Raw genomic sequence first — 19,440 nt, 5'->3', positions numbered from 1 at the left:
GAAGCCGGTTATACTCATACAGGTCGAATGGCGTAATAAAAGCAGTGTACATTTTTGTTTCTTCGGTTAGCGGGATCTGCCAGAAACCTTTGCACAAGTCAATACGTGAAAAACATCGGCAACCACCTGTCTCATCTATAATCGTGTCTATCTTCGGCATGGGAAATGGTATGGGTTCTGTCTGTCAGTTGAGAACCCTATAATCTGTGCACAGTCTGAAAGTTCAATCTTCTTTCGGCGCAATAGTTATGGGAGTGGCTAATGGTGACACCGAAGGCCGGATTATATTGGCGTCTAGCATCTCCTGCAATTCCTTCTTCAACCATACCTTGCGCTCTCTTGACATGTTATAAGGTGATTTTCGGGTGACGGTCTTGTCGGTTAGTTCGAAAGGCACCTTGTGTGACGTCATCGCTGGTGGATAGCTTCCTATGAATACCAGTTCAGGATAGGTAGTTGCAATATCCCCCGCGCACTTGACAACTCGCAGGTTATCTCTTCTATCCGGCTGTGTCTCTTGCCTTGATAGTCCTTCCACTAAAACCGCATCGTCCCAGTATACTTTGATGTTTAGTTTCTTTATATCTGGTCTGGATAGCAGAAAGTCATACGTCACCCCCTCAATCACCAGACTTCACTCTCTATTTCTTGACCTTGGAACTCGATGTTTACTGAGGCCCATTGATTATGCATTGTCACTTTTCCATCGTAGCCTTGCACCTGTAGTACTCTTCCACTATGCAGGTGACTTGCATCTACCAGCTTGGCATTTATTATAGACACAGAAGCACCGCTGTCAACCAAAGCCATCATATGTCTGTTTCCCACTTTGACAGGGATGTGAAGTAGGCTAGAGCAAGTTAAATAAACAGTCTCAGTTGTGGTAATCGGGTCGGACCGATCACCCTTGTTTATCAGTTTTTTGTTGTCGTAGCCTCTTCAGCATCCGAAACTAGGGGGACAGGGTCGCTGTCGACGTTATTCACCCGACCTCTGGGAGCGCGCCAACCCAAGTTCTCTGCGCCGCCTGCAGGGCGGTGCGGTTCTCGCTGATTACGGCTTGACCAATCCGCGCCGTACCGTGTGACGTGACTGCTTGAGCTAGCCCTTATTTTTTCTTCTGAAGTAAATGGTATGTCGTGAAGGCACTCCAGGAGCCCGTCCATAGTTTTAGGTGACCGTATTTGGACTTGCTTCAGGACTTGCGCGTGCAGTCGGTGCATTATTAGTGCTACTACGGCAGAAGGAGGAAGCATAGGCTCGGCCAGCTTTAAAAGGCGGCGTTTGTCCAAGAAATACTCGACGAGGGAGCCTTGCTTGAACTTAAGATTAAGCGCGGCGTCCCACATTTGCATTGGGTTGCTTCGGAATGGCAACGTTTAACGCTAGAACGTTATCTAGTGAGGCGAGTCTAGCAGTGCTATTGGAGGAATTAGAGGGCAGTAAATGGGATATAATAGGGCTCAGTGAAGTTAGGAGGCCAAAAGAAGCATATACAGTGCTAAATAGCGGGCACGTCCGGTGCTACCGGGGCTTAGCGGATAGAAGAGAACTAGGAGTCGGATTCCTGGTTAATAAGAATATAGCTGGTAACATACAGGAATTCTATAGCATTAACGAGAGGGTGGCAGGTCTTCTTGTGAAACTTAATAAGAGGTACAAAATGAAGATTGTACAGGTCTACGCCCCTACATCCAGTCATGATGACCAGGAAGTCGAAAGCTTCTATGAAGACGTGGAATCGGCGGTGGGTAGAGTGAAAACTAAATACACTATACTAATGGGCGATTTTAATGCCAAGGTAGGCAAGAAGCAGGCTGGAGACAAGGCACTGGGGGAATATGGCATAGGCACTAGGAATAGCTGGGGAGAGTTATTAGTAGAGTTTGCGGAACAGAATATCATGAGGATAATGAATACCTTCTTCCGCAAGCGGGATAGCCGAAAGTGGACGTGGAGGAGCCCGAACGGCGAGACTAGAAATGAAATAGACTTCATACTCTGCGCTAACCCTGGCATCATACAAGATGTGGACGTGCTCGGCAAGGTGCGCTGCAGTGACCACAGGATGGTAAGAACACGAATTAGCCTAGACCTGAGGAGGGAACGGAAGAAACTGGTGCATAAGAAGCCGATCAATGAGTTAGCGGTAAGAGGGAAAATAGAGGATTTCCAGATCAAGCTACAGAACAGGTATTCAGCTTTAACTCAGGAAGAGGACCTTAGTGTTGAAGCAAAGAACGACAATCTTGTGGGCATCATTAAGGAGTGTGCAATGGAAGTCGGTGGTAACTCCGCTAGGCAGGATACCAGCAAACTATCGCAGGAGCCGAAAGATCTGATCAAGAAACGCCAATGTATGAAAGCATCTAACCCTACAGCTAGAATAGAACTGCCAGAACTTTCAAAGTTAATCAACAAGCGTAAGACAGCTGACATAAGGAAGTATAATATGGATAGAATTGAACATGCTCTCAGGAGCGGAGGAAGCCTAAAAACAGTGAAGAAGAAACTAGGAATTGGCAAGAATCAGATGTATGCGTTAAGAGACAAAGCCGGCAATATCATTACTAATATGGATGAGATAGTTCAAGTGGCTGAGGAGTTCTATAGAGATTTATACAGTACCAGTGGCACCCACGACGATAATGGAAGAGAAAATAGTCTAGAGGAATTCGAAATCCCGAAGGTAACGCCGGAAGAAGTAAAGAAAGCTTTAGGAGATATGCAAAGGGGGAAGGCAGCTGGGGAGGATCAGGTAACAGCAGATTTGTTGAAGGAGGGTGGACAGATTGTTCTAGAGAAACTGGCCACCCTGTATACGCAATGCCTCATGACCTCGAGCGTACCAGAATCTTGGAAGAACGCTAACATAATCCTAATCAATAAGAAAGGGGACGCCAAAGACTCGAAAAATTATAGAGCGATCAGCTTATTGTCCGTTGCCTACAAAGTATTTACTAAGGTAATTGCAAACAGAATCAGGAACACCTTAGACTTCTGTCAACCAAAGGACCAGGCAGGATTCCGTAAAGGCTACTCAACAATAGACCATATTCACACTATCAATGAAGTGATAGAGAAATGTGCAGAATATAACCAACCCTCATATATAGCTTTCATTGATTACGAGAAAGCGTTTGATTCAGTCGAAACCTCAGCAGTCATGGAGGCATTACGGAATCAGGGTGTAGATGAGCCATATGTAAAAATACTGGAAGATATCTATAGCGGCTCCATAGCCACCGTAGTCCTCCATAAAGCAAGCAACAAAATCCCAATAAAGAAAGGCGTCAGGCAGGGAGATACGATATCTCGAATGCTATTCACAGCCTGTTTACAGGAGGTATTCAGAGACCTGGATTGGGAAGAATTGGGGATAAAAGTTAATGGAGAATACCTTAGTAACTTGCGATTCGCTGATGATATTCCCTTGCTTAGTAACTCATGGGACCAATTGCAATGCATGCTCACTGACCTGGAGAGGCAAAGCAGAAGAGTGGGTCTAAAAATTAATATGCAGAAAACTAAAGTAATGCTTACCAGTCTCGGGAGAGAACAGCAAGTTACAATAGGCAGCGAGGCACTGGAAGTCGTAAGGGAATACATCTACTTAGGGCAGGTAGTGACGGCGGATCCGGATCATGAGACGGAAATAATCCGAAGAATAAGAATGGGCTGGAGTGCGTTTGGCAGGCAGTCCCAAATCATGAACAGCAGGTTGCCGTTATCCCTCAAGAGAAAAGTATATAATAGCTGTGTCTTACCAGTACTCACCTACGGGGCAGAAACCTGGAGGCTTACGAAAAGGGTTCTACTCAAATTGAGGACGACACAACGAGCTATGGAAAGAAGAATGATAGGTGTAACGTTAAGGGATAAGAAAAGAGCAGATTGGGTGAGGGAACAAACGCGAATTAATGACATCTTAGTTGAAATCAAGAAAAAGAAATGGGCATGGGCAGGACATGCAATGAGGAGGGAAGATAACCGATGGTCATTAAGGGTTACGGACTGGATCCCAAGGGAAGGGAAGCGTAGCAGGGGGCGGCAGAAAGTTAGGTGGGCGGATGAGATTAAGAAGTTTGCAGGGACGGCATGGCCACAATTAGTACATGACCGGGGTTGTTGGAGAAGTATGGGAGAGGCCTTTGCCCTGCAGTGGGCGTAACCAGGCTGATGATGATGATGATGATGATGATGATGATGATGATGATGCTTCGGAATGTCGTCAAGAATTTTTCTTTCCACTGATTCCAAGAGTTGCCAGCCTCTTCAATAATATGCAAATCATACCCCTTCCGTGCAACAGCGCTTAAGTAACTACGCATGTTAGTAATCTTGTCCTCATTAGAGTGCCATTTGTTCTTGCCAGCGGCATATTCATAGAATTCAAGCCAACTTTCTGGAGTTGAAAACATGCCGTCGAACGCATCGGGTTCAACAAATTTAGTCGCCGGCTTCTCAGCGTTTAAAGAGCTTATAAGCGATGTCACCAGCTGGTTTTGTTGCGAAATCTGTTCTTGTTGTAGCCGAAGAGCTTTCAAAACGAAGCTCACCTCTTCCGTCGACGACTGTGATCCAGAGTCCTTTCGACGCATCGGTTGAAGAACTAATTCGTCGAAGATCGCCAGACGCAAGTTCACTTTCACAGCACCCTTCCGACGTAGTTCATCAGTGTCCATGGAAGCCTTCTCCAAAACCAGGTTCACGAGTTCTGCCGAGTTAGGTTTGCGAGGTAATTCCACCGCTGGTTCATCTTCAGTTTGGTATCTCGAAAAGATGATCTTCTCTGCGGAGGTCTTCTCAAGGAAAAATGTCACCCACATCTTGTAGTCCGCTGTCGGCTGCGCCAAAATAATGTAGCGTTCCTAGTTAAAGAACACGACAGACGGAAATTATTGCTATGGAACTGGCGTCCATCTTGTCTACCATTTTATTTTCGCCTCCTTCTCTTCTCCTGAACACAGACTCCTGCGCTTCTTCATCTTCTATTCCAAGGCTCACACCGCTTCAATAGAGTTCATTAAGGTACTTGAAGCTATGATCTCTTGGGGGAGTCACACTTTCGACCTTTGGTGGGATGCTAACCCGCAGTCTGTGGTGTCAATTAGGGCGAAGTTAATTAAGGCGCATTTCATTAAGGCAGCGTCAATTAAGGCGCTCGAACTCACGACCTTTGGTGGGAGAAAAGAAGTAAGGAGAAGTAACAACGGATTCGAATGTGAGTGTCCAGTAATTTAATGTCTGTCGAGCGTGCAGGCTTTCGCCTTCACCTCTATGGCGTGTGCTCCCATGACTTCAGTGACTCCCATTACTGTGTGTGTTTGTGTGATACGGCTGACCTTGTAGCTGACGACGATGACGAGATAATGATGTCCATGTGACACTGCAGCAGTATGACAACGGTGGCTTAATAGGGAAGGCACACAAGTGGATAAAGGCAGCAAACTACCCTTAGTGATTACAACTGCTGGCAAAGAAACCACCGCCATGATCGAGGATAGAGTCAGCAAAACCGCAATCAAGTGGATGCCCAGCTATCACTTGTGCCTTTTGAAACATAATGTTATTTAGACGCTTCAATTCCGAACGATAAAAACTGCCTTGTCTTCACCGTTCAGCGAAATCATACCGAAAGCGCTTCGATTGCAATCCACTTCCCCAAAGTATGTATTGAAAGGTAACATTTACTTCGTATGAAAATTTTCTTCTTATAAGACACGGATGAAATATGACTAGTCTTTCTCCTGCTTTCTAGTCGCCTGCTTTCTCGAAGTTCATGTGACTTAGGACGTAAATAAAGGGCCGTAATATTTGCACTTTTACGGCCTAGGCAGTTCACATTCACCTTGACACACACGCGTCCGGCATCTGGTGGCTGTGCAAACAGCTTTCTAGCGAATGTGGAAAAGGCTATTTCGTAGAAGTGCAATATTAATGACCCTATATGAATCGGCTTTCTGTCGTGTGGACTGCGTCGTAAATCAGCTTATTTTCAACAGTTGCTGAATATAAAACTTTATGCAGGCAGTGCGCCAGAGTTTCATTTTTGTCTCTAGACTTGCAACGTGGAGCTGAAAACGTGCCGCTGGTGATATTGCACGTTTTAGTCTTCTTTGTCCTCATGGCGACTTTCGCACGCGGATGTCACGTAGAGCCAAGTGACGGTGAGAGTTCGTTTTTCTGATTTAGTTGAAGTACTAATATTGCTTGAAAAATATTCGTCCAATGACATCGGTGTCCAGCAGGGTTTGAGCGCCATTCGAGAAACACCGGCATTGTATTAGTCAATTCATATTAAAAGCAGCGCGAAAATAAAGGCAATGCAAGAAAAAGAAGTACACAGGACAGGCGCTCAAATAATAACTGACTGGTTTATCGAACACAGGAAAAAATAAACACAGACAGTTCGTCTGCGCCTGCAAGCTCGTGTTACTGTCATACCTTTGCAAGAGGCTGATTTCACAGTTGCGCAGGTTGATAGATGGGGCTCAAACTCAACGCCATGGTTTTCCTTATGTCGAGGGTTTCAATGATTTTACTTCCTTTTTGAGCCACTTGCCTGAGGATTACATATGTTCCTTCAGAAAACTACTTACAGCTACATGAACAACAATGTGCTGACCGATGTCATGAATGTGGGCCTTTTAACTGTTTTTGTGCTGGCGTAACCTTTAGGTAAAGCAGGGACCACTCTGCCTAACCACACACATTCTTTCGCGTGATAGCGGGATGTTAGAAATACCACCAGATGCACAAGTAATAAATCCATTACCATCGTTAACAGAGCACACGTTCCTCCATGACTTGCCTGTTATTTTCGTAGTCACTGCAGCACAGCCTCTTGTGGCTTTTGCCTGAGCTAGAAAACAATTTTCACCAAAACTCATCGTAATCTTCCGAAGCCAGTGTGAAGGCCTGTGAATGTATGGTATTGCTGCTAATTGCTTCGGCATAGTGGTAGGACTTGTGCGTGGGCCACGTTGAGCTGCGAGCAGCTTCAATAATTTGAGCAGCCATACAATAAAATAAAACACAATATACACTAAAAGACAATAAAGGGGAAATCGGGAAGCCGGCATTTTTCAGGCGAGCCTATTCTTCCCGAAAGCTGTGCTCCATTTTGTGGTAGGAATTTTAGCTTAAGACAGAATTGAGAGAGTTGTAGGCAATACCAGTTTTATATATCCTGCAATGCCCTGAACAATAGCTCAAGACCAAAAGAACAACATCACACATGTGCCGTGTCAAAATACAAACATATATCGAAAAATTGACTCCTTAGGCAATTCAAACTTCTCTAATCAATAAATTGTATTTTCTTTGAAATTATTCGTCATGTCACAATGGTGGAAAGAAAAAGGAAAACTAGAGAAAATGAGTAAATCATCAACGTAGCAGAAAATATTTTTCACCAGTCCTTTCACTTCACCTTGAAGAGCACAATCCTCTGCAAAAAGAAATATATCACTTAGCACAGGTGCCACCTGGGAACCACTGTAGATGGCCAACTATTAAATATGTAGCGCACCATACCATCCAACCCGTCAGGCATGAGAAAGAAACATAGAATTTCGAAGGAGGGATCCACACATGTTAACAAGGGTGAGCTCATCGTTACATTCAGTAATGCAAAGTTTTACGGACGGCATAAACTTGTCATGAGGTATATTTTTGCGCTGTTTTTAGTGTGAAGGTGAACCAACTCGCCGAGTTTTACACTCTATTCAAATCAAGTTAGTTTTACTTTATTAAAGTGTCCTGTTTTATACAATATCTTTTTTTCTTAACGGGTGTGGTTTCATAGAACTGGTTTATTTAAACTAAGCTCAAGTATGCTTCGGGAAAACTATGTTGGACAACTGATACATATATATATATAATTTGACGGGGAAGGCCATTCCCGTTTGAAGCCGTTTGGAAGAATAATATGCAAAAATATAGTACTGTGGGAATGTAAGTGCGACCCTTGAAGTGGGTGGCTATTTCACTCGTACTTATTTTAATAACATAGGATTGTACGCTTCTCCGTGCAAGTCTACAAAGTCATTTCATGTATGTCGTTAGGCGCAGTACTACGCGCAATATAACTCAACATTGCAAGAAATATTTTGTGTCACGTTGTTTGTGCCGTTGCTCTCACTTCGCCAGCGACGGCAGTTTAATTTTAAAAAATGCAATATGACGCAATTCTCATCCTATGGACCAATTGTAGGACCGCACATCCGACATCAGGGTCAATTGCGGGAAATGACGCCCTTGTGCTTAGGTTTAAATCCAGAGCTGATGATCAGTCAAGCAGCAGACCAGAACCAACGAGCGGCACGAGCTCTCTCGCAATCACAGCACGACTTGTAGATGTGTAGGTTGTAGAAAATACATTGCCATATTTTCCATGACAGGAGGAGGCACGGAAGAAGGCGAGAAAATATGGAGTCGTCTAAACCGGTGATGTACGAGACAAAAAAAATAAATGTAAGGACGCAGGAAGAACAGCAAAAAAAAAAGGGAGACGGCTGATTGCAAAGCGTCCTTCCTTCTACGAAGGCGACTTGGCATGCTAACGGTCGGAGAAAAAAAACATACCAGGCTTAAAGCTTTTGAACGGGAAACAACTCGGGAATATGCACATCGCCCATTAAAGCAAGCAGACCACTTCGCGAACCAGCAAAATCACATGATGAATTGCGGCGACGTTATGCCAGGCTTTTGTATCAAAAATATATATTTTCTTATGAAGCCACATACATTCATATATTTCTCGCAAATCAGTGATTATAGGAACACCATGTCCTACCTCCTTAAACTCGGCGTCATAAATCGTTTTCTTTGTGTACCGGTGAAAAACATTTTCGATGATAGCAATGAATTAAAATGTCGCTGCCCGTACCTGTTGAGATTATCATGTTTTACAGCTCATAACTGAAGATAAGCACTATGTCTACCTCGACGATATGCTTTCATCACATAGAAACGTCTATCTCAGAAGTCGCAAGTTCGATCGGGCGACAGCGGCCACATTCTTATGAGCGCGGATGGCAAGAATGCCCGTGTACCTCGTCATGGTTGTGTATTTGAAATACAGGTACAATATAATGGCAAATAAATTGTATCCCATAGGATACTTGAATTTTTATCTTAATGGGAAAGCAGTAAATTGCTTATGAGTGGGAAAATCTGGCGTTATCGGCGCCACCACACGATGGTACAAGAAGGCTACGAGCCCCCGACCATTAATGGGAGTCACACCCACCACATTTGGTGTTATTGATGCTAAGAACTTACGACAATTGGTGCGAGTCGAACGCACGACCTTTGGTGTTAATAAGGCCCAGGTACAATAAGGCACAGGTAATTAAGGAATAAATAACTGACGCACTCGAAACAACGATTTCTGTTGGGAGTCAAACCCTCGTCGTATGGTTGGAATCGAAACCACGACCTTCCGTTGTGGAATGATATCTGAGCATCTCTCGGTTGCCGCAGCGCTTTCGTATTCATCTGCGTAGGAATAACCAAGTACCGCTTAAGTTGTTGCGATAGCTTATACGGACGCTCCAGGCGCACTTCTACCGTCCACGTCGGCGTCATCGTGCCGTTCTGTATAAAATCCAAGGGAGCTTTAATCGTCGCCGTGCACCGTAAGACATATGTGCGCGTAAAAGCATGCGATGCTGAGCCGGCGACGGCAGCTCAATCTTACGCACGCAATGAAGGAAAGCGGGGAGGAAGCCTGCAGCGTTCCGTCACGCGCACGGCTTTAGCGGGAGGGGACTGGAGAGAGCGTTCTACTTCGGCGGTTGCTGCGTAGCCGCGCGCGCCGATTCGGGCTTTGCTGTTTTGAAAGCGATCTGCGACGGGCACAGGCTAAGCCGTGCACTGAGATTTCGCGGCTTAGTTCGCGTTGGTTGCTGTGGCAGCCCAAATGTAAATTCGCTCGCGGCCGCTGCTGCACTTCCTCACACAAGCGTTCTGACAGCGCATTTCCGCGACTATGGAGTGAAATGTACTGATGTTTGGTTTTGCGCACCTGGCATCATGCTTGTTCATTTAGTTAGTGAGCCTGAGTTTAGAAGTTTATAAGGAGGACAAAACCACTATTTTTACTTTGTATAGCTGTCTACTAATTTGCTATCACAATTCATGATTCGCCGTTGGGCGAAGTTGCGACTTTTTTTGCGCGTATGATGGATATTTCAGAAATATACTTTTTACACTAAGCCAGAGCACATTCGAAAGAATTTTTGTGGCAGTTTTGGCAACTACAAATTTCTAATAATAAATCGTAACTCATGACGTCCTCACGGTTAGGCACTACATAAAACACTTCAATATACAGCGTGTCGCAACTATCATTCACTATTATTTAAAAACGTGGAAATGAGACGTCGGTGGACAGAACCAAGGTACTGTTGTTTGCCGTCGCTTACAGATACCGAGACTATACTTTGCGTGCCGCCTAAATATATAATTACTCTTCAATAATTAACCAGCTTCTCAAATGAAACATGAAACATGAAAAGCCCTCTATACAGCTTTTTCTTCATCAATATATGCTACATAAAAGTATTCTTCCGAGGGAGAAAGAGGCCTTCCAAAAAAACACGCAATATTGCAGTTCGACTGGCAGCTCGAGGTACTTTGCGTGTATTCGCGGGCTGCTTTCACGCTAGGAAATACTTTTATCTAGCACGTATTTAGCAATAGAAAACTGTATCAAGGGCTTTACATGTCGTTCTACAATTTTGTCATTGACCCTCCTCATTTCAATGAAAATTTTCTGGATGAATAATTATTGAAGGATAATTACTTACTTACCCAAAATGCAAAAAAAAATCTCTACAAATGACGGCAATAAACATTACTTTGGCTCTGTCTATAGCTACGTGAGATTTGCATCTTTTTAAATCTTGGTGCACACGGAATCCGGACAACGTGAATAATATAGCTGATACACAAGCTTTTGCGTTTGTTCTGTACTGACTCTTTATTTGTAATCTACTGCCTCTGATTGCTAATTTCCTTTATCAAAATTCAGGTGCCTTTGCATTTGCATTATGACCTAAGTTAGCGACCAAATCAAAAGTGCGTACGGATGAGTTGCCTTTAATAATTTAAGCAAAGGTAACCAGAATGTATTACGCCTTTTTGATGAGCTTCCGTGTTCGAGAACCACACAGATACAAATAAAAGGACGAGCCAGTATACGATAGCATTAGAGCGATATTGTTTTATTTTCTTTGCCAGGAATAATGAAAGTATCACGCTGTCGTGGTGGTGCTCCATTGTATTTTTGCCATTCCAGCCAATTTTGCTGTCGCGATGTCTTACATAGCCTTGAAACTCACAAACAACGCGTCTGCTTCTTTGAGCATTTATCTCATTAGTAGGTCCTTAAGTTTTACAGGAAGCTTATATTGTGTTATCATTAAGCCTCTTGTTCAATTTAAATATCGGAGAAATTTTTCCAACCCTACATTGTTTACTTACTAAGAAAAGGAAGATTGTTGCATGCCTTAATCTTTACGATTGTTTGCTCTATGGCATTCTTACATTCACTTTAAGTAAAAATACATTATTCCTGGTTTGGGCTTGAATTAATATGAAATCATGTGCTTCTTGGCTTGGTAGCTGCTTAACTTCAAGTAATATCACATACCCGATCAGAGCGAGTAGGTCAACAATGGAGAAGCTATAAACAACCATAAGTTACTTGTAAAACTTACACTAATATATATTTAGGTATAAAGGTACGAAAGGAAACATGAAAAGCAAGACTCCTTAGCTGCAAATATCAAAGTCTGTAATAGAAACTGCTGATTTACGGATAAGCAAATATTTTCTAAATGCTGTCATGCATCCTTTTTTTCAGCTATGTTCTTTGCAGCACAAATAGGTCGTGCCACGCATTACTTCTTCCAAAACTGCAGTCACTACATGTGGCAGCTGAAGCCAAATCCAAGCCCTGATATTACTAACAAGGTAATTCTGTGTTGCAGCATCTACTTACTATTTATTTACTACTTATTAAAAAACTAAATATTTCATGAGCGAATGCGTAGTTTAGGACCGTATTGCTAGGACTTATGCTTTGGTTTCAGTGAATTGCGGCGAACACACAACGAGGCTCCTTTATGCTGTTGGCGATGCCCATATGGCACGGCCAGAAACAAGCGTTGCGTAAGCATGATATTGTCACGTGCTAACGCAGGAGTAAGTGACAGTATAAGCAGCCAGAGACGAAAAAATGACAAGCCCTAAGCGACGGTTCTCCAGCTGGCGCGGGATCCTTGACCTCGTCGTCTTCTTCGCCGTTTTGCGGGGCACGCAATGCTGAATGGTCGCTGGCTCATAACACCAGGTGGCATTATTCCCCCTCCCTGTGAAGCATCGACTCGATGCTCAAACACAAGACGTACACGGAAAGTACGCACATTAGGTAAGACATTAAAAAAACGGGGGAAAAGCGCTAGCACACATACGGGCATGCACACGAGGCAAAAAAAAATTGGGTTCGGTCGTGGGGAACAAAAAAATAAAAAAAAACACTTCGCAGTTCTTTGGAGGACGACGCGACGACAGCAAAAACAAAAGTTTGTTTCACCGGTAGACTTAACATCACCGTGCAAAATACGGCTTGGGGCGGACGACAAGTACAGTCTCTGCGCGTGGTAAACGGCGCTTGGGCGATGGTAGGTCTCCGTCCGGAACCACTTCATAATTCGCGTCGCTTACACGCCTTAGTACCGTGTATGGTCCGAAGTACTTGCTCAGGAGTTTCTCGCTGAGGCCTCGCCGTCTAATGGGGGTCCAAACCCAAACTTGGTCACCAGGCTCATAGGTAACTTGTCGATGGTGAAGATTGTACCTTATGGCATCGGTACACTGCTGCTGTCGTATGTGGACACGGGCCAGTTGACGGGCTTCCTCGGCACGCTGAATGTACTCCTCGACGTCAGGAGCTAACTGGTCGAGCTGATCGATGTCTTCATATGGAATCATGGCGTCGAGCATAGTTTGAACATCTCGACCATAAACGAGGCGAAACGGCGTAAATCGTGTAGTTTCTTGTGTGGCAGTGTTGTACGCAAACGTTACGTACGGCAGGATTTCGTCCCACGTTTTGTGCTGCACATCGACGTACATAGAGAGCATGTCTGCCAGTGTTTTGTTTAGTCTTTCTGTCAAACCATTAGTCTGAGGGTGGTATGCAGTGGTCTTTCGATGACTCGTGTAACTCAACTTGAAGATGTCGTCCAGAAGCTTCGCCGTAAATGCCGTCCCTCGGTCAGTGATGATGAATGATGGTGCGCCGTGCCGAAGCACAATGTGATGCATAAAAAACTGGGCAACTTCAGATGCTGTCCCGCGTGGTAGTGCCTTCGTCTCAGCGTAACGCGTCAAGCAGTCAGTTGCGACAATGATCCACTTATTGCCGGAGGAAGACAAGGGAAATGGTGCAAGAAGGTCCATTCCAACTTGATCAAACGGCGTACGCGGAGGGTCGATGGGTCGTAGAAGGCCTGCAGGCTTGGAGGGTGGTGACTTCCGGCGCTGGTATTCACGGCATCCTTTCACGTAGCGTTTGACGCAAGCAGTCAGTCGAGGCCAGTAGTACAGTTGCCGTACCCTGTCCAGAGTCCTTGAGGAACCCAAGTGACCAGATGTCGGCTCGTCGTGGCAGGCTAATAGAACGTCGTCGTGAAGGGCTTGAGGCACTACTAGAAGATGCGGTTTGTCGCCGGCACCAGTGTTTCTTTTGTATAAGATGCCCTCTCGAAGGCAAAATGATGACAACCGTCGCCAAAGTGGGCGAGGAATGGACGCGATGCTGCCTTCTAAGTGATCAATTATGGGCCTTAACTCAGCGTCTGATCGTTGTGTAGCGAGCAGGTCCGGTCTGCTGAGGGCTCCCAGGAAGGCGCTGCCGTCTTCCTCGTCAGGATTCGGAGATTCAACAGGTGCTCTTGATAGCGTGTCAGCATCTTCATGTTTCCTGCGTGACTTGTATACGATGGTGATGTTAAATTCCTGGAGTCGCAGACTCCAACGTGCCAATCGTCCAGAAGGGTCTCGGAGGTTGGTCAACCAGCACAAAGCGTGATGATCGGTCACAACTTTAAATGGCCGCCAGTAGAGATACGGCCTAAACTTTGTAGTAGCCCAAATAACCGCGAGGCACTCCTTCTCTGTGGTGGAATAATTGGACTGCCCGTGACAGAGTGCGGCTCGCGTAGGCGATAACTCGTTCAGTTCCGTCTTGCCGTTGCACCAGGATAGCTCCAAGACCGATATTGCTGGCGCCAGGGCGTACTTCTGTGTCAGCATCCTCATCAAAATGACCGAGCACAGGAGGAGAAGACAATCGATGTTGTAGCTCCGCAAAGGCAGTCTGTTGTTCATCAGTCCAGAGGAATGGCACGTCGTCACGTGTAAGGCGAAATAGCGGCTCTGCAATCTTCGAAAAATGTTCAATGAAACGTCGATAATAGGCACAGAACCACAAAAACCGTCGGACACTTTTCTTGTCGGTGGGAATGGGAAAAGCAGCTACGGCATCAGTCTTCTCGGCATCGGGCCGAACACCTGCCGCGCTCACGACGTGACCAAGGAACTTCAGTTCCTCGTAACCAAAATGGCATTGCTCTGGCTTGAGTGTAAGGTCAGCCAATCGAATGGCTTCGAGTACATTCCGAAGGCGTCGAAGGTGCTCGTCAAAAGTCTCCGAAAAGATAACGACATCATCGAGATAGACGAGGCAGCTTTTCCATTTGAGGTCAGGGAGAACGGTATCCATCATTCGCTGGAATGTGGCTGGCGCGGAACAGAGGCCGAAAGGGAGTACTCTAAATTCGTAAAGGCCGTCCGGAGTCACAAACGCAGTTTTCTCGCGGTCCCGCTCATCTACTTCAATTTGCCAGTAGCCACTTTTCAGATCGATAGAGGAGAAATACTTCGCGCGCCTCAATCTATCCAGAGAATCGTCGACACGAGGCAACGGGTACACGTCTTTCTTTGTGACGTTGTTTAGCTTCCGGTAGTCCCCACAAAACCGAAGTGTGCCATCTTTCTTTTTAACGAGAACGACTGGCGATGACCAGGAACTGCATGAAGGCTGTATTACGCCGTCTTGAAGCATTCGCTTCACCTGCGTTTGAATCGCATGTCGTTCTGTCTGGGAAACACGATAAGGCTGTTGCCGCATGGGGGGCACGTCGTCATAGGTGATGATACGGTGTTTCGTAATCCACGTTTGACATATCTTCGACGACCGTGCAAAGCAAGAGTGGAACTCGAGCAACAGCTCGCGTAGGGGTTGTTTGTTCTCTTCAGGAAGCGTTGGACTAATGTCGACGTTGCGTATAGGTGGTTCAGCATTGTCGATTGCCTCGGAAACAAAACACTCAGTGACATCGGCGATCGGGTCGGCGTAGGCGATGACAGTACCGGGGAAAAGGTGCCGGTGTTCGTAGCTGAAGTTCGTGACAAGAACCTCACAGTGGCCATCATGGAGATCAATAAGGCTTCTTGCTACGCAAACACCTTGAGAAAGTAGGAGAGAGCGATTGCTTTCTGCGACCGCTTCACCGTATAAGAGTCTGTCACATGCCACCTGAACCACGACACTTGCACGTGGTGGTAACGTGACAGCGTCGTCGATGACACGAAGAGGTGCTCAAGGGTGGATGGTGTTGGTCGTCGCTGCGGCGCTCTTTGTCGAGAAAGTGACGAGGCGTTCTCGAATGTCGATGATCGCTCCGTGCTCCCTGAGAAAGTCCATACCGATGATTGGGTCTCGAGAACACTGAGGGAGAATGCTTAAGCTGGCAACAAACGTGGAGCCACGAATCTGTATTCTTGCCGTGCACATGCCGAGTGGGGTGATGATGTGCCCGCCAGCTGTACGAACTGGCGTTTGATTCCAAGGCGTCGTCACTTTCTTCAGAAGGGTGGCCAGTTTTTCGCTGATTATCGAATAATCCGCTCCAGTGTCCACTAAAGCAGTCAATTCACGACCGTCGAGCAGTACAGGAATGTCCAAGGAAATTCTTTTTCTGTAATCAGCGGGTACTGTCGCTGTCGGTGTATCGTCGGTCCGTGTACGCGTCAGTAGGGGTCCTTGAGTACGTCCAGACTGAGCGGCCTCGCCCCCGAAGGCCGCTGTGGTTAGTTTTCCCGGCGCGGGCTGAGCGACCGACCCCGCACCACGCTCGAATACGTACGGCGAGTCGGAGAAAACCGCCGCGGCAAAGGGGAGCGTGACTGGTGTCGAGTTGATGGGGATCCGCACTGCTGGGCAACGTATTGTTCAATTTGCGGAGGACGCTGGCCGAACCTAGGTCGCGGCGAGTTTGCTGAAAATCCGCGTTGTCCGAGTTCTCGATAGGAGCACTGTCGGTAGACGTGCCCAGCTTCGCCACAGTGAAAGCAAAGGGGACGGCGATCAGGTGCCCGCCACACGTATGATTTCCTTGGGGCCTGTTGGTGGTCCTGGTAATACGAGGCCGCTTGGACGGGCTGTAGCATGGCCGGGCACGCGGTGGGAAGCGGGGAGGGAGGTGGGGCAGGTTGCCTCAAAGCTTGCGCATACGACATACGGGAGCTGTTAGTTCTTAGCGGTCGAGCTTTTGTGTTGAAGGGTGGTTCTCTTAGCGCTTGCTGGACTTCGTCACGGAGAACGCTGGACAAGGAGTTGAGCGTCGGCTGTGAGGGTACCGACAGCTTCTAGAGTTCTTCGCGGATTACGGAGTGAATGAGCTCTCGAAAGAAATCGACGTGGCCCCCGAGAGCTCCGAAGAAGTCCGTAGGTGAGGCAGCGTTCACTTGGCGTACGTATGATGGTGCCCGCTGCCGAAGCGTCTGTTCCATGGTGACGGCCTCGGAAAGAAATTCTGACACAGTCTTGGGAGGACTGCGCACGAGACCGCCGAACAGCTGCTCTTTCACTCCGCGCATCAGGTACCGCACCTTCTTTTCTTTCGACATGATGGGGTCGGCTCGTCGAAAGAGACGCGTCATGTCCTCGACATACATTGCGACACCTTCGTTCGGCACTTGTATACGGGACTGGAGATCACGCTCAGCTCGCTCCCGGCGATCAGGGCTCGCATACGTCTCAAGAATCCGGCGTTTGAATTCTGCCCATGAATTTAGGGCATCTGCGCGGTTCTCGTACCAAACACGTGCACCATCGTTCAGGCTGAAATATACGTTTTTCAGTTTCTCTGCGTCATCCCACTTGTTGAACGCGGCAACACGTTCATAGTGGACCAGCCAATCTTCAACATCCTCATGTATGGCGCCGTGGAAGGGATTTGGCGTTCGCGGATTCAGTAGCGTACACTGAATCGGCGTTGGGCCTTCCATACCTGTTGGCGTGGTCGGAGCTGCCATTTTCTCTGCGAGGAGTCCAAACTCAGGGGCTTGTCCACGGATCCTTCTGCTGGCGCGGTGTACAGGCGTAACCACCGGTACGGGACTGGAGCTCCTGCTGCTCGGAGGGGTGTTGTGCATAGATTAGATTACCCTGCACCTCCACCAGTTGTCACGTGCTAACGCAGGAGTAAGTGACAGTACGAGCAGCCAGAGACGAAAAAATGCCAAGCACTAAGCGACGGTTCTCCAGCTGGCGCGGGATCCTTGACCTCGTCGTCTTCTTCGCCGTATTGCTGGGCACGCAATGCTGAATGGTCGCTGGCTCATAACACCAGGTGGCAATATTGTAGAATATTATTTGACTGATACAGGCCGCGCAATTGTCCTGCTTAATTAGCGGGTAAAGTACATAATCCTGCCTCCCTTTCTCAATATTTGCAGAAGGTGAATCCTGTTGTGGAGTGAATACAACGTGTTACTATTGAGAACCAATCGCGAATTTAATGCGCGGAATAGCAAAGAAGCTCGAAAAAAAGTACGCGCCACTTAAAGAACGGTCGAAAATGTGATGATGGACGTAATTTTAGAGAGAGAAAGAAAGAACATCAACAACAAGCGAAACAGGGCAGCCGCCATCGCATTTTTAGTATATTCAACAGAGTTTGGAGGCCGTGTAAAGTGCAGAGAGGTAACCGATGTACTATTGAGCAGGAGAATGCCCGCCGAGGTCACGGAACGTTGGTGAACGATGGCGAAAGCTCAAGTAGTACAGTGAAACGAGAAAATATAGATATGTAGGTTGAAAAATAGTTGAGCAAATCATGGCGGAAATAAGAAGCAATGACATAGGCCCTGGGGCAACTTCGGACCAAAGTAAGATGATGCTCACCTTGATCGTGAAGATCATCATCATCATCAGCCTGTTTTATATCCACTGTAGGACGAAGCCCTCTGCCTGCGATCTCCAATTACCCCTGTCCGGCGCCAACCGATTCCAATTGTCTACCGTATGCGATCCAATCCATTTTTCTTCTTCTATGAATGTTCTTCTCATGTTGAGGGTTCCCTGTGTTTAATTGACCTAGGTAAGCGTACTCCTTCACAGACTCTAGAGGCTGACTGGCGATCTTGAACTCTCGTTCCTTTGCCCTGCTATTCTTCATTATCTTAGTCTTCTGCATATTAATCATCGACCCCACTCTCACACGCCCTCTGTTAAGGTCCCCAACCATTTCTTTTAAATTTGTCTGCATTGTTACGGAACAGAACAATGTCATCGGCAAACCAAGGGTTGCTGAAATATTCACAGTCGATCGTTACTCCTAAGCCTTCCCAGTATAATAGCTTGAATACTTCTTCCAAGCAAGCAGTGAATAGCATTGGAGAGATAATGTCTCCCTGTCTGACCCCTTTCTTAATAGTTATCGTCCTGCTTTCCTTGTATAGAATTAATGTACCTGTGAAACCTCTGTAGATATCTTCCAAGGTAAGGTACGTAACCGGTCCGTACTGCTTGATTACGTAATGTCTCAATGATTGCTGGTATCTCTATTGAATAAAATGCCTTTTCGTAGTCAATGAAAGCCATATAGAGAGGCTTATTGTACTCTGCGTATTTCTCGATAACCTGAATAATGACATTGAGGTCATCCATTGCAGACTATGCCTTCTAGAAGAGCGCGCGTTCCCTTGGTTGACTAAAGTCCAGGGCTGCCCTTATTCTATTGGAGATTATTTTGGTAAATATTTTTGTATGATACTGGGAGTAAGATAATGGGCCTAATATTTTTGAATTATTTAACTTCTCCTTTTTGTGGATTAGTATAATGTTTGCATTCTTCCTGTTTTCTTAGACTCTTGCAGTCGATAGACACTTTGTATAAAAAGCCGCCAGTTTTGCAAGCATTATGTCTCCCCCATCTTTAATTAAATCGACTGTTATTCCATCTTCCCCTGCCGCTCTTTCTCGTTTCATGTCTTGCAAGGCCCTTCTGATCTCATCGGTAGTAATAGGAGGAGTTTCTGTATCCTGTTCATTATTGTTTCTAATTTAGTGGACCT

General features: G+C 46.2%; 1 protein-coding gene across 1 annotated transcript in view; it reads left to right on the top strand.

The window, feature by feature from the left end:
* Nucleotides 1–6,057: 6,057 nt before the first annotated feature.
* The window catches only part of LOC142574416 (uncharacterized), a 168,910-nt gene continuing 155,527 nt past the window's right edge, over nt 6,058–19,440 (top strand). The window contains exons 1-2 of the mRNA XM_075683504.1: nt 6,058–6,170; nt 11,876–11,985. Coding sequence (XP_075539619.1) covers nt 6,128–6,170; nt 11,876–11,985 — 153 coding nt within the window. The 5' untranslated portion in view covers nt 6,058–6,127. The remainder of the gene's footprint in view (nt 6,171–11,875; nt 11,986–19,440) is intronic.

The sequence above is a fragment of the Dermacentor variabilis genome, chromosome 3 (genome assembly GCF_050947875.1).
Source record: "Dermacentor variabilis isolate Ectoservices chromosome 3, ASM5094787v1, whole genome shotgun sequence".
NCBI classification, from domain to species: domain Eukaryota; kingdom Metazoa; phylum Arthropoda; class Arachnida; order Ixodida; family Ixodidae; genus Dermacentor; species Dermacentor variabilis.
Note: the sequence above shows the minus strand (reverse complement) of the source record. Positions and strands in the feature narration are given on the sequence as shown.